We start from the raw sequence: 24042 nt of genomic DNA, 5'->3' as shown, positions 1-24042 counted from the left end.
TATCAGTTTTTACGTGATAAAAATAAATAGTTAAGTACTTTTGGACGGTTTTTGTCGATTGAGGCGTCGTATAAGGATCGATGGATAAACTATTTGCTGAAAGTTGCAAATAGAACACATATCTAGGAGATAGATGAGTGGCCACATGCCGACTTTTATTTTATATTACTGACAAAGCCCGATATCCCGAAGCCTATCTATATCAGGGATGTTGCGAATATCCGCATCCGCATCCGCAACCGCGGAACTTCCGCATTATTTTCAACATCCGCATCCGCATCCGCATCCGCATGAAATCGATGCGGATTTAATGCGGATGCGGATGTGGAACAGGTCGGTACAGGAACGTCTTAGCATCGGTATAAGTGCTAGACTGCTAGGTAATTTAGTTATTAACCAAAAAAACCTATTAGAAATGAGCAGTCCAGCGTGAGTGGGACTTAATGTACGGAACCCTTGGAACGCGAGTCCGACTCGCACTTGGCCGGTTTTTTGAAATAAAAATTTCTAAAATGTAATATTAGACGTTTTTTATGGTACTATCTTGACATCCGCATCCGCATCCGCATCCGCGGATGTTAGCCTTTAAAAATCCGCATCCGCATCCGCATCCGCGGATGTCAAAAAATCGGCATCCGCAACATCCCTGATCTATATCTCTAAGGATATCCTTTCTTAATAATCATAATCGTAATCAGGGATGTTGCGGATGCAGATTTTTTGACATCCGCGGATGCGGATGCGGATGCGGATTTTTAAAGGCTCACATCCGCGGATGCGGATGCGGATGCGGATGTCAAGATAAGGTACTTAGAAAACGTCAAATATTACATTTTTAGTATTTTTTTATTAAAAAAAACCAAACGTTTAGTATTTGAGCAAGAATATAGGTGCGTTATATTTAATAAACAGTAACTTGGCCGACTTTTCTGGATCTAGACGATTTCGTTATAGGTAATGACGAAATTACCTAGCACTTATGCCGCCGCTAAGACGTTCCTGTACCGACTTGTTCGACATCCGCATCCGCATAAGCTCCGCATCGATTTTATGCGGATGCGGATGCGGATGTTGAAAATAATGCGGATGTTCCGCGGTTGCGGATGCGGATGCGGATATTTGCAACATCCCTGATCGTAATGATGAAGTAAGTTCACAAAAAGCCCGACACGTAAGGTGTAGTACCTTCTTGGAATTGAAGGTGATTAAAAAAAACAATGGTACAGTCGCATATTTTAATTTATGACCCACTTTTGTACCTTGTCACAGTGACAATAGCATGAGGTCTCTAGCGACTTTCACTGTGACAAGGAACAAAAATGGGTCATAAATTAAAACATGCGACTGTACCTAAACTAGGCTTTTTATTTTCATGTTGATATCTGATGGTGAAGTGACTACTGACGTCATTATCCATATTATCCACACTCTAATTATTTTACTTATTTAAACACTTTAGCATTGAAGTGTAACATTTAACTTTCTTTGTATTCCATTTAGGTTTTAAACAGCGCCATTTTCAAAACTTTAACTCTAATCCAGCTAATTTATTATTAAATATGTGCCTCAAGTTGAAAATATCACACCCTTGACACGGTTTCCCTTTCATACCCATTAATTAGGTGAGGACCCTATTGCCACAGTCAATAAAGGCATAAGTACCTAAATACTGATTCTAGTAAAAATAAGACTTTTTTAACATTACGGTAATTAAAAGTTAACCACGTGGCTGTGATACTTCCGAAATAGGCAACATAATGAATAATGCTTTTCCGTTATTTTGACAGTATTTATGAAAATGAATTCATTTTGAATCGAGCAGACCGTGAGTCACGCTATATAATTAATATTGTAAGGGTTTTCCCTGTGGTGGAAAATTGGAAATGGTTGTAAGTTCTAGAACATTATGAATCGTTCATGCCTTTTAGAAGCTTAATTCGTAATATCAATTTCTCTGGAGAGCGAAATAAAATTGATTTATACAGCCAACTTATGTCTAGGTTTACGAAAGTCGCGAGCAGTATTTACGGTTAGTAGATAAATTATTTTATAGCGTTCGTAATAGTATGAGAGGAATGACAGTACAATTAGGTACAGTTAAAGATAAGCATGAGACCCTAAAGGGACCCTTGGACATTGCAAATTTTATACTTAACATTTAGAATGAGAATTTAAGGTACTTAAACTATTAATGATATCCAACTGGGCGTAGTATAAAACTGTATCTGTGGTATTTATCAAATTGATTGTTCTTTCATTTTGATGGTTTAAAAACCATAAACTCAATAGAAACACCAACAAGTCGTAGTAAATCCCGTCACTACGATTATTTCAAAGTGGAACATCTCCCATAAACTAAATCACATTTATTTATACATTTGTGTGTTCTTCTATGGTTGTACTTTGCGAAGTACATTTTTCCCGAAGCGGCCTATAAATAGGCCATACCCCCACGGCGCGCACGCACCATGCATCTTAATCTTATCGTGGCTGATCAGGACAGCTTGTCCACATGATTCACACTAATTGTATAATTACGGGGAAGCCAAGTTATGAGTGGGTATACGTAGTAAAGAGAGTGTGAAAATGTAGCCAGGTATACTTACCAGTTGTAGTGTTGCTTAGAAATTAAGTCGTACGTGCGAGTTTTCACACCGTTATGAACCTTAAGTAATTTGTAATTGTATGATACCTCAATTTTATTATGTTCCTCGATAATTTTCCCGTGGTGTCGAAAAAATAAAGGCCCAAACGAATTATTTTGACGGGACTAGGTATATGAGCGGTATCTAGCTGAACAGTCGAAGGTAATTATCAAAAATTAATTTAAATGCTAGTAAGTCTCCTTTAGTTATAATATTCTTATTTATTTATCACGCAAACAGCTTAAAATATAGGGTCAACAGTTTCAAGCCCAAATAGCCCCATGGGCTCCATATAATAAGTTATACATACTATAAACATGTGCAGTCCCAACGGTACTGAAAACAGCAACTTTTTCAATCGGTACGTTTTATAGTCGTCATAAAAGACCCAACCCATATTTTATGAGCTTTCAGTTCAATGAGACAAATAAAACCACTGCGACGAACAAGCGTAATTCACTCAATTCTAACAAGTAAATTAACTATAACTAGTGTTAATTTGATAGAAGCAGTGATATGTTAGTAATAAAGACTGTCAACCTTATTTAATAACTAACATTCATGATCTGCCTCAATCAAGCGCTATTTAACGAGGTTTCAGATGTTTATTTCATATTGAAGCTTTGATATCTGCATAAAATTGTTATGCCATCGCTATCTCATGTAGTAATAAAAATAAATAGCGTTACGTAGAAGTCTAAGCGTCCTACAAAATATGGAGTTAAGACCTTTCCAATGCATTTAAAACTATGATGAGAATGAGAACGCAAATTTGGTTAATTGGTACATCATTAGAATAAGAGGGTCAGTTATCTGTGCAGCTTACTGTACTTCTTACATTCATAATCACTGTGACTTTGGCTATTGTGTCAACTCCAGTCATTAAGCATATTTATGGATAGTAGAAAAAGGAGAAGTGTCTGGTAGTGTGTTTTTATTAATAACTGGTCTCTAACAGAAGCTAATGGAAGGCGGTCGATCATGCGTGCTTGAAGTACTGTAATCTTAATTACACTTTACATTGCCTATGTGGTTTTATTGCGATGCTAACACAGTTAATTTATACATCAGAAGAGGTGATTAATAGAGCAATGCTTTGCCATAAACGGTAGGTGTTTAAAGCGTGTGTTTACTTACTCAATAATCTCTAATAATGTTCGTGTGGGCCTAAAGCCCTTGCTACACGGTCGCCGACAAGCCTACTAACCGTCTGACCTTGGTCTGACCTTGGTCAGTTTTGGTCAAATTTTGTTGGAAACAACCGTCTACACGGTCCGGGACGGACCAAGGCCACGCTGTCTGGGGGCTTGTCGGCGACCGTGTAGCAAGGGCTTAAAGATCCGATAGAGAAAAGGTCGCGGAGCGATTGGCCTTGGCCCGGTGTGAATCTTAAATCTTAACGGAAACTAATTTGTAGATTCAAAAGTACATATTTAATGTGCAATACGGAATTTTGGATTATTTATTGGATTTTACCATGCATGTTGATACAACATGTTGTTGCAATACTGTCGGTGGATTTTCTTTCTTCGGGGAAACGGCATATAAGATAGGTTTAAATTGCAAGCAGTTGAAAGTTTATCATCTGGAAAGTCTCGCATAAGGTGTTTGTGTGATAGAATCTTCCGGAACGCCCGGCCTCGGCCCGGTCCGGGTAAACGGAAAACGGTTTCCGGCGAATCGTATTCAAGTTGTGACAAACAAAATGGAGAAAAACAGAAACTAAACGTTAAAATTAAAATAAAACAAATCTTAAACAAAAATATATAAGTAAAAAATGCTCCCCAGGTCACCTTCATGCGATATGGTGCCCAGTCTGGGCACCATACATACCATCCATTTCCATATATACCTATATAAAGACCTACCTATTAGAAGTTATCTAATTGCGCCTGTTATTCAAGAATAAGGCTGATTTTAAGTCCTTCCCCCATTTATTGATGTTAAAAGTGATGACACTTGCAGTATGAACTACGTAGTATGGCACATCGAGTATAGGAGTTCAATCAATTATTCCATCATGTCGTAAAACTCGTAAAATAGACTGTCATCGGTATATATCGTTGTCTGAGTACCCATAACATATTTTGCTGGTCTGCAACAAACGCCGTAGGTCGCGTCCGGCGTCTGCTGGTGCTAAGAATGTCCTACAATATTTATTTAATAATGGACGTAACTTCGCACAGATCGACAGTCTTTTATTTGTTCGTCTCTGATTTGAAGAAGGAAGAGTTCTCCATTGTTGGAATTCCTCACGGGCATCTCGCGTTTAATTACGTGTGTTGTGACTCTGTATGGATTGTGATCAATGTTATCTAGTAACTCTTAGACATTCTTAGTGATTATCACACACTACAATGTCATCATTAATATCAAACTTCTATGAAAATATTACGTTTATTACACTCTCTCACTAGAATCTAGTCAATCTAGTGACTAGATGGACTCTATATATAGCTGGTCAACCAAATCTTGTCAGTAAAAAAACGCGCGAAATTCAAATTTTCTACGGGACGATACCCCTTCGCGCCTACATTTTTCAAATTTGCTGCCTTTTTCTACTGTCAGGTTCTGGTTGACCAAGTATAATTTAACAGGATTAGTGAAATATACATTAATTTTATCTATTCACCTGATTGTGTCAGGCCTGTCTGCATTGTCTCAAGTATCTCGATTCTCGACTAGTGTGCAAACGTGCCTGGGCTGAGAACTCTTCAAAGCGAAGCTCAGAAAAGTGGCCACCACGACCTCTACTTACGTAGCTAGGCGCACGACGTGTGATAATGTTTAGAACACTTTTAGAAGCAATATACATATTAGGCATAGGTTAAGTTAGGGGCTTTTCGAAAGGTATTTTTAGACTATTGTAATTAGATGGCATTACAGTAAAAATATTAGAGTAATTTACAAGTAAATTTTGATGAAAAGTTGTGCGAAAAAAATACAGCTAAAGTCGGAATCATTATATTTAGGACCTTCATCGTACTCTTTTTACAGTTAAAGTGGACGTAATTTTGCGAAAAGCAATCAGTCTTAAGTGACAAAAACACATCTACTAATAAGCAATCTCAGCAAACTTTCGTCAAGCGAAGGAGACTTAAACACCGATCTATGATTCATGGTTAATAAATAATCGTAATTGTATTGCACGCCACAGTAATGGAAATAATAACACCACAATAATGGTTAATGCTAATAAATACACCAAGTCATGCTCCATACGAATGACACATTTATAACGACCAACCAAGGAAATAATATGCATATATGGAAATAAAATAGTTGCTAAACTCATAATTACGCTTAACAGGAAATTGCATGTAAAAAACAATGTGTTGTTTACACCATTATCAGCCGAACCTATCTTAGTAGAACTCAATATTTAACCCTTTATTACGCAATACAGGTTAGAAACAAAACAACACAACTTTTGACCCATTTTTGGTATTTTTTTCCGAACTATAATTATTGGGACAACTGATCGTCAAGGAGGCTTAAACTCACTACCTTGGCTTTTTTTTGCGCTTTAAAGGCGTAAGTGTAAATAAAAATGTAGAAGTAAGTATCTCGTTTTCGTTTTAATCATATAATATTATACTAACTTCTGCCCGCGACTTCGTCTGCGTGTAATACTGATCAGGGATGTTGCGAACATCCGCATCCGCATCCGCAACCACGGAACTTCCGCATTATTTTCAACATCCGCATCCGCATAAAATCGATGCGGTCTTAGCGGCGGCGTAAGTGTTAGGTAATTTCGTCATTACCTATAACGAAATCGTCTAGATCCAGAAAAGTCGGCGAAGTTACTGTTTATTATATATAACGCACCTATATTCTTGCTCAAATACTAAACGTTTCGTTTTATTTTTAATAAAAATATACTAAAATGTAATATTTGACGTTTTCTAAGTACCTAATCTTGACATCCGCATCCGCATCCGCATCCGCGGATGTGAGCCTTTAAATATCCGCATCCGCATCCGCATCCGCGGATGTCAAAAAATCTGCATCCGCAACATCCCTGATACTGATGATGACTGATAAAAACTATCCTATGTCCTTGCTGGGCCTTATACTATCTACATACCCGATTTCATCTAAATCAGTTCAGCGGTCTAAGCTGAAGAGGTAACAGACAGACAGACAGGGACTTTTGCATTTATAATACCCGCCATGACTTCGCACGGGTTAACAAATTATACATAAACCTTCCTCTTGAATCACTCTATCTATTAAAAAAAATCATCCGTTGTGTAGTTTGAAAGATCTAAGCATACAGACAGACAGACAGACAGCGGGAAAGACTTTATTTTATACTATGTAGTGATTAGGCATTCCTTATGCAGATTCAGGATAGTTGTTTACTTATTAGACGAGAGAGCCAAGCTTTTACAAGACGCGACAAGAAAACAAGAAGTTAAGGTACTTGGCAGCCAACACACAAAGTTGCCCGAATCGAGGGGAACTTTTAAGAAGCCCGTTTAAACAAAGTCGTCTGCTGTGTTGTACTCTCTCAATGTTTCTGTACATATGTAAATAAGTATGTAGGTTGCTTGGTTGAAGGAAAGGATAGACATATTTTAAAGATTTTATTTTATGGACAATATGTATATGAATGAAGCGCTGCACGCTGGTGGCCTAGCGGTAAGAGCGTGCGACTTTCAATCCGGAGGACGCGGGTTCAAACCCCGGCTCGTACCAATAAGTTTTTCGGAACTTATGTACGAAATATCATTTGATATTTACCAGTTGCTTTTCGGTGGAAAACATCGTGAAGAAACCGGACTAATCCCAATAAGGCCTAGATTCCTCTGGGTTGTAATGTCAGATGGCAGTCGCTTTCGTAAAAACTAGAGCCTTCGTCAATGCCGAGATAACGCGAGGAAGAAGAATTAATAAAAAAAAATCTTATATAAAGCATAGGTACTTGGTGTAAAGGAAGGGTTACGCCGCGCACGTTATTTTTTTGATCAATGTTGCTCGCTACAAATTGGATCTGTGACGTCAATTTTCCACTCCATCAGCTTAGTAACTCGGTTTGCTAAAATTGATTTGGTATAGAGTTTCGCTTTTCCCAACATTGTCCACTCGTATAAAATTCCATCGTATGCGAAAGTTTCGAACAACGATATATTGTCACTTACTAACGCTAATCTTTCAATATTTCTGAGAATTGTAGGATACTGAATTTTGGTTTGAAGACGAATCTTGCGCAAGAAAATAGACGATCGCTACTTCGCTCTCTCGTTGTCGGTCGGACAGCTTTTTAAACACACTTAAAAAAATCTGAACATATTTACATATACACAGGCAGTCCGGAACAGTAGATGCATTGCAGAACAGGGTTACAGAGAGCAGAAAGCATGCATTGCCGGTGCAACGTCCTGCATGCACCATTAACTCTGTTCCACGCTGCAGACATCTGCTGCGCGATGACTAAATGTAGTGTGGACGTTTTGGAACTTATGTCTGGGAGATAAGAGTTATTATTGTGTGAAGATTTAGGCCGGATGGATTACGGATCATTGTGATGTGATTCTCTGTTAATTTATGGTTTCAGCGGGATTTCTTGAGTCATTCAGGAAATATCTGTCCGATCTTTGTCTTCAGATAGTTGTATAAAATGATATTAGTAGCTAAGCATTTGCTGAGATTCGCATATATTCGCGAAATTGACTTCTAAGATTACATATTTAGCAGCGTTCTTGCGTACAGCTGGCGGACATCGCAAAAAAACAAAGATAAAAGATAAAGATATTTATTTGCAAACATGTAGTGGTAAACATAGTTGGACAGTAGGTAATTAAGGGCGTACATTTACTCAAAGAAGCATGCAAACTTTTCTTATTAACTAGGTACTATAACTAAGTATATACATATAAAAAGTTATAGAACAATAAGAGCACACATACTAATTAATTTCTATCTAAGATTATTGAAGTGAAAACTTCTTTAGCGGCGCTGTGCACTTTAAGAGGTGGGGACAAATGTTAAACTCGAGACAGCGTAAGACGATCACGTGACCGTAAGATTTAGATGGCCACTCATTTAGAGGGCATTTAAATCAAATTATCAATAAAGAAAAACTCAATGAAATTACTTACATGAAAAACTGTTACATGTAATGTCATTGAGTTTTTCTTTAGTGATTTAAATGCCATCTAGTGAGTTTAGCTGTAACTGGTATTAATATAACTCGAGTACTAACCGTGATGTGCTTAGGGGTTTCAAGTAATTAACGCTAACGCTAGATGGCGTTAACCTCAATTATATATAGTGCATTTTGCACTAGTCATTGAGTTTTCACTTCTGCCGGCACTCCCTGAGTGCAACCCGTTGTTTTTTTATAATCATTATCCATCACACAACTAGGTATGCGTAATTTTCGCATACGCGTAGACCGGATTATGTTTTTGACGTAATTATCTAACTGCCCGGGTGGTATCATTAATTTCCGCGAATGGTCATAACTATTACAGTGTTGATTTGAATGATTATGTATGACTGTACATACGAGTACCTATCAGAACCCGTATGTGTAGATAGCCTTAGGGTTTTAAAGTAATCAGCCGAGGTTATGTTTTTTTTTATTATTCTTACTATGTTTTAACGTTTTTAATCGGATAAAAGGCTCGCATTTAATAAATTAAGTGTATCACTATTCAAATGGATATTGCTCACTTTATACCACCTAAGATTATCTTGACTACCGACGGCTATAACCCAGGTATTTATATGGAGCATTAACTCCAAATTACGGTAGCTATAAACCGTATTATTGCATTTATCATTATCACGAAAGCACACCGGGGACCTAGGTCAGTTGCAAAACTACCACATATTGGCAAGGTGCGAAGTCGGTGGAGGGGGAAGTGGCGCTGATCGTCACAAACACAGGTAATCTTATGGAATGTCTGACATTAGTACTAGCGGCAGCCGCTTGAACTAATTTTACTCCATAAGATTTAACGTAGAAAGTCCGACAAAATGAAGGGCAGCACCAGTCGTGCACCTAGCGAATAAATCTACGTGTTGAGTCACTCGGGCAACAGAAAACAATTAAACCCTTGAAAAAAAGTGTCCGATGCACCTTTTGCAGTGTTGTTGTATGCTGAATCAAATGTGTAAGGTAATACATTCTTGATTGTTGATTTTGATTATCCCCTTTAGCCACTAGGAAAACATGAAGATGTCTCGATATTAGCGTATCAGAAGTGTGTCCCCGTCGCATCAAAAGAGTCCGAGGCCCATTTGGCAATTATAATACCAAACACACCATATTGAGTGTGACAGATTGCCGTCTTTTTAGGGTTCCGTACCCAAAGGGTAAAAACGGGACCCTATTACTAAGACTCCGCTGTCCGTCCGTCCGTCCGTCTGTCACCAGGCTGTATCTCACGAACCGTGATAGCTAGACAGTTGAAATTTTCACAGATGATGTATTTCTGTTGCCGCTATAACAACAAATACTAAAAACAGAATAAAATAAAGATTTAAGTGGGGCTCCCATACAACAAACGTGATTTTTGACCGAAGTTAAGCAACGTCGGGCGGGGACAGTACTTGGATGGGTGACCGTTTTTTTGCTTGTTTTGCTCTATTTTTTGTTGATGGTGCGGAACCCTCCGTGCGCGAGTCCGACTCGTACTTGGCCGGTTTTTTCTCATAAACTACGAAAAATTCAAAACTATATCTTTGTACACACTAGAAATTAATAAGATAATATCGGTTGCAAAATCTGCAAAAATACAGATGGTAGGGTCCGCCTAAGTTTTCAATAACGTCAACTCCTGTGTTTTTCCAAAAACTAGGTATCGCAGTCTCCTTTTTAACTCACATAGGCATTCATTTAGGTATTTTCACGCAGGATTTAGCCATTGTATTCACGGCCTGGCGTTTAATTCCGACAACGCCATTAATATTCTGCAGTGTGCCAAGTGCCAATTCGAATGAATGGTTAAGTTTGTGCTGGCACAAGTTAGGCGGAAACGTCTGTGCTAGGCGAGAACTTAGTGTCCTCAATAAGATGTACTAAGTAACAGTAAGTTACTAAGCGGGGTGGTTAACATGAACAGAGTACAACTTTAGAATAAGAGCCTGTGGTTGTATCATCCATATAGATGCCTTGACGTACAACTTCAGCAGCAGAAGTGAAACGTTCGCCTTCGTCACTGGCTAATTGTAGCAAAGTGCGTATGGCCAGAAATGGGCTTGAACTCACAAGCAGCAATTTGTTACCGCCCGCTAAGCTAGCAGGAAATCCATTTTCTGGACCAAACGATGAACGTAAAATTTCCACACCATGGGAGGTACCGAAACCCTCAGATATCTATCAGTTAGGGCGATAAACTATTACTATCGTGTGGCTAGGGCGGAGGCATCCGTCAGCGTCACTATCGCCCTTACTTGTCTAACGAGATGATGAATTTATCCATGGATAAGTGATAAAACCGCGTCTAACAAATGCATGTTGAAGATTTCTCAAATAAGTACCTATGATATTGTCCTGGTGGTACATAACTAATGGGAATAACCCCGTGTTACTGGATTGGATTCATCCGGCTCGAAGGACGAAAAATGAAGTGGATTATGTATTATGTAATTATTTAAACACGTATTATCGTGGTATGGTGCAAATCTAAATAGAAAAGTCACATTCTTTTAATATGTCAATGTTTTAAATGTAGAAAATCAATATAACTAAAACGAAAAAGGTTTTAATACCGAACAGGTAGAGTAGTGGCTGTCACTTTATGTCTAAGATATGAAGACATATCCTAGTTTGTCTTATTTAATTGATTCGTCGCGTGACGCCCGTATATATATAATAGTGTGTTAATTGGGATCTGAGCTATTGTATATACTTAATGTTCTAGTAACTAGAAGTTAATTATATAAAGGAATTTAAACTTTCTCTCAAATACAGATTTTACTAGGTACTGGACGTCGGTTTAAAATGTATGTCAGTACATTCTAGGTAGCTTTAGACCACAATAAAGAAAATCACTGGTTTGAAATTAGACGAGTGCTCGCTCGGTTGGTGAGCGTTGGGAATTTAGTCCAGTTAGTTGGCAAGGAAACATTGCCCCTTTAACTCAAACAGTGGTATATCAGATCACTCAATTGTTAGAACTTATTAGGTTTCAGGCTTTGTCACAATGTTGCTTGTTATTTTTCGTCACGATCACAAGTAAAATAATTGACCGAGCGAGAGTGACGTGCATATTTGACAACCCTACATGATTCGTGACCTTCAGCTGTCAATTATCGATCGGTTTTGTTAGACAGTGAGACTTCTGTACAAACAGCAACACTCTTAACTGTCCATCGGTGGACCTTATGCCTTATGTAATAAGGTTTACGAACTGTCAGTTAACAGTGTGGGCGATGGTACGAAGTACCTATTAGAGTAAGACCTGAGTGGACGCTCGAGTTGGGTGTGCAGCAGGGCGGGGCGTGCGACGTGCATGTTAAACAGATGCAAGCGTATAGGAGCGTCCTTAGTGCACGCTGCTCAAATTACTTGTGAGCCCGACGCCACGCTGCACGCCCCGCCGAACGCTCCGCTTCGAGCGTCCACTCAGGCCTTACACTTATTATTTATACTATGATATCAATCTCGGTATCAAGGCGCTTCAATGTTATACAAAGTCTGCTTCTACAATGTTTATTTTGTTTTCGCAGTCGAGTGTTGTGGAGAAAAAGGGTTTGTTTTTCTTAGAACTTTGGAAATAGCGTAATTTATGAAAAGGTATGCTAGTTCAAGTTTTTTATTGATTATGCTAGAGATAATAAATAAATTGGTACTCGGTATAGGATACCTATATTGTTTATATAAATACCTACGTGTATTATTTAAAAAAAAAATACAATAATGATCATACTACCCCTTTGGAAGGCAATATGATGTCTAGGGATCAAATATTTCTTGGCAAATTGAAGAGAGTATGCAATAAAACTCATTCCTATAATTTTACTTTTTTTATATGTTAGGTCATTTGGAACTCAAACATGGGTAAGGTTAGGCTGTCAGCTAATAATTATTTTCCACGAAGTATTTTGATGTGGCCAGTTGTTAAGTAGCAAGTTCAACAACATCAACAACAATCAAAGCAGTGTTGCCAACTCGGATTATGAAAATAAATCTAGAATATGCCAAAAAAATGCTAATATTTTTTGAAAAAAAAAAAGTTAAAATTTCACTTTGAAAAAGGCACTTAAAAACAAATGGTGTCTAAAATATGCAGTAAAATACACCGTTGTTTGTTATTTATAGTCTGTCAAGCCATTTCCGTCAGTAGAAAAAAGCGGCAAAATTAAAAAATGTAGGCGCGAAAGGCAATCGTCCCATAGAAAATTTGAATTTATTATAGTCCGTCGACATCCATCCGCCCATCCACCTACACAAGTCAAAGTTAATATGAAAATATGAACCACATAAGGCGATGGCGCATATTTTTGCTGCCAAGTTGGTGCAAACTTGACTTAGACCAAATATGCTAAAAAATATGCCAGATGCTAAATGGAAAACTTTGATGCCAAAGCAAGTGAAAATATGCCAGATCTGGCATATTTTATGCCAAGAATCAAAGGCCACTCCTACACCGACCGTACCTAAGCCAAACATTTCCAAAACTGTTATCTTATGCCACAGACGGCACAGTATGCACAAGCAATACTCGTATATTCAGCCTCGGCATGAAAGAAAGAAGTAACATCATTATGTCGGATGAAATCATTCATTTTAATCAGCGACCAGCCCCCGCTTTTTTATCACGGCTTATGACAAATTTATGCGCGATCATGGCCCGTCCCAGTCAGTTTTCAAGTCCGTGGTCTTGTTAAAACACTAATTATTTAGGGGTTTTGTATTAAGATGACAAAAGCTTTTGAGGAAGCTTTGTTTGTGACAGCTTCTAAATTAGTCTTATGCTGCATGTATTAAGGATTTTTTTTATCTAATCTTTCGAGATAGAGCTTTGTGAAGGCTCGACGTCGTCAGATAAAACAAATTTGGAACGGTAAGTAATCTAGATGGATGCTTAGATCAGTTTAGTTCATAATTCTTTATAATATTATAAATAAAATTAAAAATATTATGTATGTTTTTCACATGAGCCCTGATAAGGCAAAACAAGGATACATTAAAACTATAATACTACTAAATAATTTACTGAAATCTATTTATGTAATTAAGTAGGTAGCTGTTTATTATACAGCCTCTAATTACTCCGTATTTTATATTATAAAGGTAATTAGTTTATCCATCAAGAGATTTAAGTAACTAATGCTAGACAAAACAACAATCATTAGTTGATGATGGTAGACTCTTTGCTATTTTTAAAAGATCATTAGTAAATAGACACCGAAATATTTAGTTAAGCAAAGTAGATTGATTTATTAATATAAAAGTTCGTTACTAACTTGTTATTGTTACTAACTTGTTAACGAAAGCTCCAAACTTTCAGAAACACTAGGGAAAAGCAGACATCTTTGAGTCAAGTACGTGCTGGAACTTAGCGTACCTACGCTACCTACCTAGGTACCTACACCTACAAACAAACACATGCTCAAACACAATAAACACTTTCATCATTGGGTTGGACAACTTGGGAATCATTAGCCAACAAAACGATTTTGCAAAGTTCGTACTTTGATAAGAATGACAAAGCAACAAACTAAATTACCTGCCATTTCACTTGACAGATATGATTAATGCCAACTGCGGCTACAAATTCCGACGTTGCATTCACGATGAATAATGGCAGTTGCACGAGGACCTTTTATGACGGCGACCTTGCAAGCCTTTCTTGAGAGCTATTCCGCTGTCCTGGACTGAAACGTCGTATGTTCTTATACAGCCAGTATAAGTTTCGGACATATTGGTTTTGGTGGAGTTCTGAAGAACGTGGCACCTGCCAAGTCATGGAGCAGCTGTTACTCAACCAGTTCCACAATTCGCTTGAAATAAACGTTATCCTGCTATTTATAGGTTCACAAAGAAGTCCAAAAGGCAGGTGTAAAGTTCCTATTAATAATATGTTTACTTAGTTGTCGTGTTTTAACAGCTGGACGTTTCGTTCTTTACCCTAAATCTGTGAGTTCAGTGATGAGATTACATCGTGGCATCTGTTCGAAAACTGTCTCACTCTTCTATGAACTTTTACGACAAAATCTTGTATGTGGGCAATAAAAATTAACATTTTTTTCTGCTAATAATCAAGTAGCCAACTGTATCTAATTTAAACTAACACACAAATAAGCTTTTTCTTGTAACAATCAGGTAAGAATGAAGCATATTTAAAACAGAAACAAAACCGAACGAGACGAGCTAATAAAAAATATAAAGAAGGCGCCGGCGTGATGTATGCAGATGACTTTTTTTGACGGCCCTCTGTATTTCCTTTATGCACTTCATGTCACTTTATAATCCGCTTTTAAGTGCATTCTCCTGTGCCTTTTTCCGTTTAATTTGGCACAAGGCTGAGCACGTAGCTGGCACGCAAAACGACATCGCGGAATCGGGATAGCGGGCGAAAATCTAGCTTTAGATCGCCGGGCAGTAAATAAGGTATTATAGCTAACCGTGTGTTCTCATTGCTTAACAAACGCATTCGAGTTCAACGCTTAGCTAAACCAGGCGATCTGGAACAACTAAGGGTTACTCCGGTCATATCAGAAATTCTGATCAGGAGACGCAGCTAATATGACAATCGTACATCGACAAACGCGAAACGAAAAGAAAAAACGTAATGGGATGACAGATTCTACGAAAAGTCACGTGACTATTTCCATACATTATTTAAGTTTCGGTTGGCATTTTCTGTCAACGATTGTCATCTCGGCTAGGCTTGACTTGGCCAGAGAGTGTCATGGTTCGGAAGAATTAAGATCTCAAATATCTCAATGTCAACGATGACGGAACTCAGACACAATAACATTAAATTGAAGACCCATAAACACTCACAACTAAATTAATATCATAGTAAGTAGTGCGAACCGACAAGCATTTGCAAATTTTGCAATAACACCCTTAGCTGTTAAGCTATGCGGTCCAGAGCAAAAAGGCAACAGAGTACGGGCTTTATATGTACTTACGGTCTTTGTTAGCAGCTGCGTAATATGGTCTGTTGGGATGATCACATTGCGAAAGGCGCACTGCGCACATGCCACAGCATTTCCAAAAGGTCGTATAAACAGTTAGTTTTAATAGAACTTGAGACTAATTAAGTTATACTGGATCGGGATGGGCCTGCTGTATATTTAATAGCTAAACAGGGCAAGTCATGCTGTTCTCTAGTATTGTGAAATGGTTGATTGCGACTGCGACAATTTCAAAGAGAACATGTGGCCTGTGCTTTATGGTTTAACTATACCTAAAGGATTATTTGGTGACCTGGTTGAAATAAATTGGTCAGCTTACCTACTTGTTTTTTGCATAACTATATGTTGCTAGGTAGAAAAGATACACGAGAAATGCATATATAGGCAATGCCCACACCGCACCGTGTTGCTGCACCTTATATGACAATATGAAGCAACAAAGGAAATATTGGTGACATATCATACTCATCAACAGTTCCTGTTTTTTTTTTATTTTGTCATTTTTTTGTACCTTATATTATATATGAATAAATATTTCTACAGTTCCTTGTCAGAATAACATATGTAGCAGTATTTGTGCCTCGATATAAGTTAAACTAATCATCAATCATATAAACTCAAAAACTACTGTACGGATTTTCATGCGGTTTTCACCTATTAATAGAGTGATTCTTGAGGAAGGTTTTGGTGTATAATTTGTAAAGGTTTTGTGTAAATTCATTGAACTACCCGTGCGAAGCCGGGGCGGGTCGTTAGTGTTCAATATTGCAGCCATCAACACTCTGCTACTCACTAGCTCCATTAAACTGAGCTTGCATGAAACAGCATGTAGTTGATTAGGTCATTACCTATAATATGCATCTGCATTTATGTAATTAAAAAATTAGAATTTTTCTGTTAGGTCCTGCGGCGTAACTTTTTATGGTAATGTTGTTATAAAACAGTAATTAAACCTCACCTACTTGATGTAATTGGGTTATTATCGTAATATTCAGTACCTACTGAAGCCGTACGGACTAAAATAAATAAATTTTCATCACTCGCTGGCAGGACGTGAATCCTCATAGATAGCCTAAGCCTTCCTTCCCAAGGTACCTATTAAGCCAGAAACTTATGGTCCGCACTACGTACCTTGATTTGAATCTACACTCGTACCCACAATAAGTGGGTTACCTGACATTTGCATGATACAATGAACATGTAGGTATGTAATGAGATTCCCGCCTTACAGTATAATCTTATAATTGGGTCCACGTGTTTGGATTTATATTTTTCCATAAATATACCGGTTTCATTTCAGGCTGCTCTCTATTACAGTAAATTTTCTCTCTAATACCTTGAAATGAGTGTAATTGGTCGCCCACGGCATCGTTTTAAAAGGATTTCTGCCTACGAACGGGCCTGCTGTAGATTTAGATCTGCTCCCTGCCGAGGTTTCGCCGACGGTTTTAATAAAGGGGTTCTTCAAAAAAAAGAGAGTACGGCTTTTTAAAAGTAATACAGTCAAAGAATATAATTCAGTACCTTGTCACAGTGACAAATGGCAAACATGAAAATTGAAAAGTGACGCGTTTCTGAACCAAATAAATTATGACGAAAATGCGGGCAAACAATACAAAAACATATGATAGTCGTAGTACGTCCAAGAAATATAAGTACTTGCGGTTTGTGGTTTCAAGCACTAACACCCTTTGTTAATAACTGCAAAACTGTTAGCCCTTTGTTCAATTTGATCAATGTTTTATGAAGCTTAGATGCATATCATACCTATGTGAAAACTTCATTATACGATATAAATAAATAATAAATAAATATTATAGTCTTACACTAGACAGCTAGTGAGTATTATATTCTTTACACTAGACCCACTCCCAAAGTAAGCTCAAAATGGTTTGGATGCATTGTAAAAAATAAAAATGGAGCTTATGTAAAAATATGTTTACACTTTTGCACCTTACCCCTTTTAATGAACGATGTACTCAAGTGACTCAAACGAAGTCAAATGTAATCATTGTAATCAAGCGAATTAGGTTACATACCTACTGTCAGATCACGTCTATAAATAGGAAGGAGTTGATATGCGCAGCCCGATAGCAAATTAATTGAATCAATAACTCACATATCAATAATTCAATAACTAAATTGATGGATCCGTTGCCCCCAAAGGAAGTATATACGTCACTCGAACGGTTCTCACGCGATCTATTCGAGTTGTGATCATTTTATTGGATGATTGTCACATGCATTTAAAGCGTTAAGAGATTGCAGGGTTACTACGGGTTGCAATCCGCTTTCCGTCGGTTGTGCAGTGTTAGGATTTAATAAGTTTATTTGACAAAAAAATCACTTTTGATAAAAGCTTTTATCGCCGATTGAACTTCTCTTTCAACTGTCAACTAATATTCATTGAGAAACAATACTAACAAACCCAAATTGAGGTTGCGTTATTTTAACACTACCAAGTCCACCAACACAACACCAGAGGTTGCAGGTGTGTTGCCGGGTTTTAAGATGGGAGTATGCTCTTTTCATTAAGGTTTCAGGGTCGTATCGGTCCGGAAATACCGCGGGTGACAGTTCATTCCATGACTATGCAAAGACAACATAAAACGGACCTTGTTGAAATCTGTTACACCTCGATTTGCCTCCGTATCACTACATTTTATAGATAGAGTGGTTCAATAGGAAGGTTTATGTATAATTTGGTAACCCGTGCGAAGCCGGGGCGGGTCGTCATAGATAATAGATGATGGAGTCATAGCATTAGCATACTTAATACCTACATAACGAGTATATTAATGTCACATGCTATCACTCGCACTACGTTTTTTACAGAAAGGTATTGTAACGATCTTCATTAAGAATGTAATGGCCTAGGCAGTAATAAAAGGGCAGTAGAGACCTGACGCGTAGATTGCAGTAATTGGATAAAGACTCCTCAATTGCAACCTTTTTTCCTGGACATTGTTAGAACAAAAGCTATTAATTTTTACTAGTTTTAACTCAAGTTTTTTTTCGCAACATTTCGAGTGGTACTACATTTTAGTCTACATTATAATCTTCCACGTGTACTACATATAAGCCATGTTCATTGGGTAGAGCGCCTACTTAATAATAAATAAGTTTTCCTCAGTAGGGTATGTAATTTAATGTCAAATTCTTTGGAAAGCTTGCAATTGCCTGTTTTCCGACTGACTGGAGAATTAAATTTTTTGGAAGTACAACAGAGGCCTATATAATGTTTATGTCATTAAAAAGAGTAGGTAAACAACTCTCTTCTCATCACCTATCTGTCTCTAAATGAGGTCAACAGAGATTATCGTAATCATCAGAGCATGTGTACAAGACAAGTGATGGGCGAGTTTGATAATATTATATCGCATTCAGTTGTTTTATAGAACACAAATGTAAACAGCGATCATTCATAATCAAATTGGTAATGGCCATGTCGCTATAACACGCAAGATCCAGACTATTCCAAACTAGCCATCGGCAAAAAACAAAAAACGTTTGTAGCAGGTAGACAATGAATGGAGATGGAGCCCAAAATAATGGCGCCCATTGTAACGGTCTGCCGGCGAACACTGAGGGTTTAAGCACTTTGTTTTTTTAACTCACGTCAATTTTAAGAAACAGGGCGTTCTGTTTTCGGGTGTGGGCTATTTTTATTTTAATAGTAATGTTTGCATAACTTGCTCTCGGCCTAACTCCCAATTGCTCGATTATCGCTAGAGAGACGTCTACAGATGTGCAAGATGCGGAAAGATTCCAAAAAGCTGGAAAGGTACTCGGAAGTTTAAGAAGAATTTTATTTTGGAAATGGAACATTTCGATTCCCTTACATAAATATGACAAGTCTCCCAAAATTTTCCATGTGGAAACTTCGCTAGTTGGGAAACTTTTCCACGGCACATCTGTAAGACTTAAGAGGCAGGTAACGAAATTTCGATTTTCAATGTTCAAGGTAAGCCCAGATATGTATTGCCATTAACTGCATGAAAACCAGACCTTCAAAGGTCGATCGATAGGATATTTTAATCGGACCTTTACCGACGCTCTTCACGGTGAGTTACTCACAACGCTTGCTTGGTTTTGCTATTAATAATGGTTTGTTAAATCCATACTAATATTATAAATGCGAAAGTCTTGACTGTCTGTCTGTTGGTTACCTCTTCACGCTTAAACCGCTGAACCGATTTAGTTGTAATTTTGTATGGAGATAGTTTGAGTCGCGGGATAGGACATAGGGTAGATTTTATCCCAGACATCACCGTTTAAGGGGGTGAAAAGAGGGGTGAAAATTTGTATGGGAAATCGATAAAAAGCAGATTGGGCAAAAATAAGCTACCCACATTACTAACTCCACGCAGACGAAGTCGCGGGCAAAAGTTAGTAAACAATACAGTAGGTAAACATTTCATGATGCACACAATTTTTGTTAGGGTTCCGTACCCAAACGGTAAAACCGGGCCCCTATTACTAAGACTCCGCTGTCCGTCCGTCCGTCCGTCCGTCTGTCACCAGGCTGTATCTCACGAAACGTGATAGCTAGACAGTTGAAATTTTCACAGATGATGTATTTCTGTTGCCGCGCTATAACAACAAATACTAAAAACAGAATAAAATAAAGATTTAAGACTTTTGACCGAAGTTAAGCAACGTCGGGCGGGGTCAGTACTTGGATGGGTGACCGTTTTTTTGCTTGTTTTGCTCTATTTTTTGTTGATGGTGCGGAACCCTCCGTGCGCGAGTCCGACTCGCACTTGGCCGCTTTTTTAACATTGCCATTGCCAGCCAAGCTAAATATTGGCTGGGTTGAAAAAACAGTGATTTCTCGGCTGTTTAGGTACTAGGCAACTTCGGTGCAAATTAAGTACATATGATTCAATTTTTCGCGGTCCAGCGCGGCCTGCTCCAGCTCAACTACATAGGATAATAAGTACATAGTAAGTATTCAATTATTCAGTCATTTGGTTAATATGTACTATACTTACCAATTTTCTGCTTTACACATTGATATATCATTTAATTTCCAGCCAGCCTATTATGGATAGCTTTATCCATCTTTATCCACGTGATAAAATAACTGTCACTGTTTAACACCGTGGGAAAGAAAGTGACGGACACCGTTTTATCACGCTGTCACGTAGACAAGAACGACCATCATATCCGTACTGGTATATAATTTAATTATAGCATTGGCACATAACGTGACATAACACAAAACACATAACCTAGATTGCGTATGTATAAACGATCTCGTTGATCGCGACCTTAATAGCTCATTGCGATTTGTTTCATAAGAAGGGACGAGAAGCCAGGAAAAAGAAGGAAACAATAGATGCGCGCCGCGCGAAACTTACGACGGAAGAAATGGCCGTAGCGCGGGCTTTTACCTTTCAACTCAATTACCTACTCTGAAAATATACTTGTGTTAAAATTAAAGTTTGTTTCTCAGTTGTATTACTAGCTATTTTATACTAAAATTATACTGATAATGATGCAGGGTAATGAGAAACAACTGAAAATAAATAAAAATTAGACATGATTTCGTGATTTTTTTATTTAGCCAACTTTAACTTTTTAAGGTTTTGGTTGGAGTCTGCCCTTGCAAGTATAGTCTACTTTCCGTGTGAATTTTTTCATGGCATTTGCTTTTGATTACATTGTGTAAAAATTCAAAATAAATTCTACAATTTTGCGTTTGCCCACTCTTAAGTCGTTTGGTGCTTGCAATACGGCCACTTGGGCACCAACAATGTTAAAGGAAACTTAACTTTATTATTTTTAATTAAGATTGAATCTCCAATAATCATAAATAAATTTTGAGATGTGGCCGTATTGCATGCAGGCAGGCGGTGAAGTGGGCCCTTGTATGGGATGATCCTGTTGCACTTGTTACAGTAGAGTCACAGTATAATAAAGAGTACTAGCGCACAGTATGGACACTCCCTGCCTCCCGTTGAAAGTGCCGCCCACCCGCTCTCGGTTACCTCACAGTTACCCTACAATGTCTTATCTCACTCACACAAGCATGGTACGCGTTCACCTACACGAGCTTAGGCTGTGTACGTAGGAACGCTTTCTTTCATACATTTGATCGCCAGTGTCCGAGGTGTGGTAGAGTTGCCCTATTGCGTTGTTTGTGTATGTACACATACAAGATAGAGTATGTACATCGTGTTAAGAATCTTTTGTTTGGTTGGGTTATCTGTGAAAGAACTTATCACTTGACAGAATGTAATCAAAATGATAAGCACTCTCGTGATAAGATATGGCTCATCAAAAGGAAGCCTTTATAACTATGCTATTTTATTTACTTACACATTAGAAATAATTAAGTCAAAGACAGAGACATCAGTGTTAATGAAGTAGCAACAACTGGTCCTATCGCTAATTAATAATGTTTTTAATGATGTTTATATACTAAATGATAATGATTAGTAAGGTCTGCTAGCAAATATATTCCATGATTCATAATAAAATATGAAAACATCTGTTATATAAAGATAATGTTTCAGATAAAAAAACAGATAGTACACCAGTGGAAAATTATCAGTTTATTAAATTGTCTTGCGATTAAAATATATTTGCATCACAGAATACTTATACATACCTACATAGAAACTTCTAAAGGTCAACTTATATATACATCATTACCAGCCGGGCTAGCACATGATTGACGCGACAGTATCTCGCGGCGAGATAGACTACCCGTCCCTCTTTTGTTAACACAGGTAGAAAAAGACGGTTAGTCTATCTCGCCGCGAGATACTGTCGCGCCAATCATGTGCTAAGGGTGCAGGTGGTTGAATCCATTACCAGGATTCAGACCCAAAGTTACCAGCTTCGCCGGCCAGTAGTAAAAAAGGTTTATATTTACACATAGATTAATTTACCCCCAGCAGGGGGTAACAAAATGGAAAGAAGAAGATATATTAATTTGTAACTTACCCGCTGTAGCTCCACAGAGTGGTTGTAGCATCGCAGCAGCTTATCCACCAGCGGTTTGACCGCGCGCCAGGCTCGCTCCTGAGATATCCGCGACCCATCCGCTATAGCCTCTCGTATCTCCTTCCCTGCCCCCTTATAACACTGTATCTCCTCCAAAATCTTCTCCGACTCCAACAGAACTCTCTGAACTTCCTCGTACACTTCTTTCTCCGTTTCCGTGGGTGCAGCGTTCTCGAAATCCAAAAAGATATCGTAGCGCGGCGACGAACAGCAATTCGAGTCGTCACGGGCCAAAAGACTCAACAACTTCCCCATTTTTGTTTATAATAAAAAATAATTCACTGTACTATTAAATATTACTCATCAGTGGCAAAGGTATCATCGCCTATGATAACTGTTCTAGGAAGAGCACTTCTGTTTTAAAATGATACACTTTTATTCTTTGTTTTGTTATGTAACGTTTTTATACAAAATTCATCGTCCTCCGATTTATCAAAATATATTTAACACGCCCAAATACTACACTAACACCGCGCACAGCGACCCAGCCCAGCCCGACTGCGACAAACGAAACGAACTACCGTCCTCAGACCGAAGGCAATACGATTTACGAAGTGTCAACTGTCAATTCAATTCAATTGTTTGTCAAACAGACATTTTTGCCAGTGTTGTCAGCAATTCTTTTTAATGCCCTCTCCACATTTAGTGCTATCATGCTGTCCTATAGTTTGCCAAAAGACTGTCTCATTTCAAATGTAGACAGAGAGAATCATACTATCTTTTTCTTACACTAGTGACAGAAGCACCCAAAAGAAAAGGATGAGTATAGTTTTCCTGGTTGTTACTAAATGACAAATTGGTTTGACCAACTATAACACACTAGAATGCGCTGGCTTAAAAAACCTGTATCCTTTATTTAAAAAAAAATGCACTGTAATTAGTGTCAATGGCAATGTCAATGTCAATTGCCTTGTTTTGGTTTGTTATTTGAATATGTGAGTTTCTTTCTTTCTTTCTTCACTCGACTTTGAGAATATAAGAATACATAAGTGATCATCATAGGTCCATGGTGATCATAAAGTGTAGTGTAAGTGCTCCGAGAAAGTATGGCAGAAGAAGCAACACGAAATTGAGTCCAAGCCAGTCACATAATTTTATCACGGAAATTTAGTGCTGCAGCATGGCTGCAGCAGTAACTTTGCACCAGTAATGCTGCTGCAGTCGCCATCCGAATGTCACATTTCTCAAAGTTGGCTTAACTTTAAAATAATATTGAAAACGCGAGCGTAGCGAGCGTGAAAATTTTTCTATAGAAAAAACGCAATTTGATAGACAA

At 38.0% G+C, this 24042-nt stretch overlaps 2 protein-coding genes across 2 annotated transcripts in view; both read right to left on the bottom strand.

Moving 5' to 3' along the window:
* The window catches only part of LOC134651972 (CYFIP-related Rac1 interactor B), a 42420-nt gene extending 19136 nt beyond the window's left edge, over positions 1–23284 (bottom strand). Inside the window, exon 1 of the mRNA XM_063507117.1 lies at positions 22707–23284. Coding sequence (XP_063363187.1) covers positions 22707–23021 — 315 coding nt within the window. The 5' untranslated portion in view covers positions 23022–23284. The remainder of the gene's footprint in view (positions 1–22706) is intronic.
* The window catches only part of LOC134651902 (protein FAM135A), a 148906-nt gene that overhangs the window by 78864 nt on the left and 46000 nt on the right, over positions 1–24042 (bottom strand). The gene's annotated exons all lie outside the window — the stretch shown is intronic.

This window comes from Cydia amplana, chromosome 11 (genome assembly GCF_948474715.1).
Source record: "Cydia amplana chromosome 11, ilCydAmpl1.1, whole genome shotgun sequence".
Classification (NCBI taxonomy): Eukaryota; Metazoa; Arthropoda; class Insecta; order Lepidoptera; family Tortricidae; genus Cydia; species Cydia amplana.
This window is presented reverse-complemented; position numbering and strand designations above follow the sequence as displayed.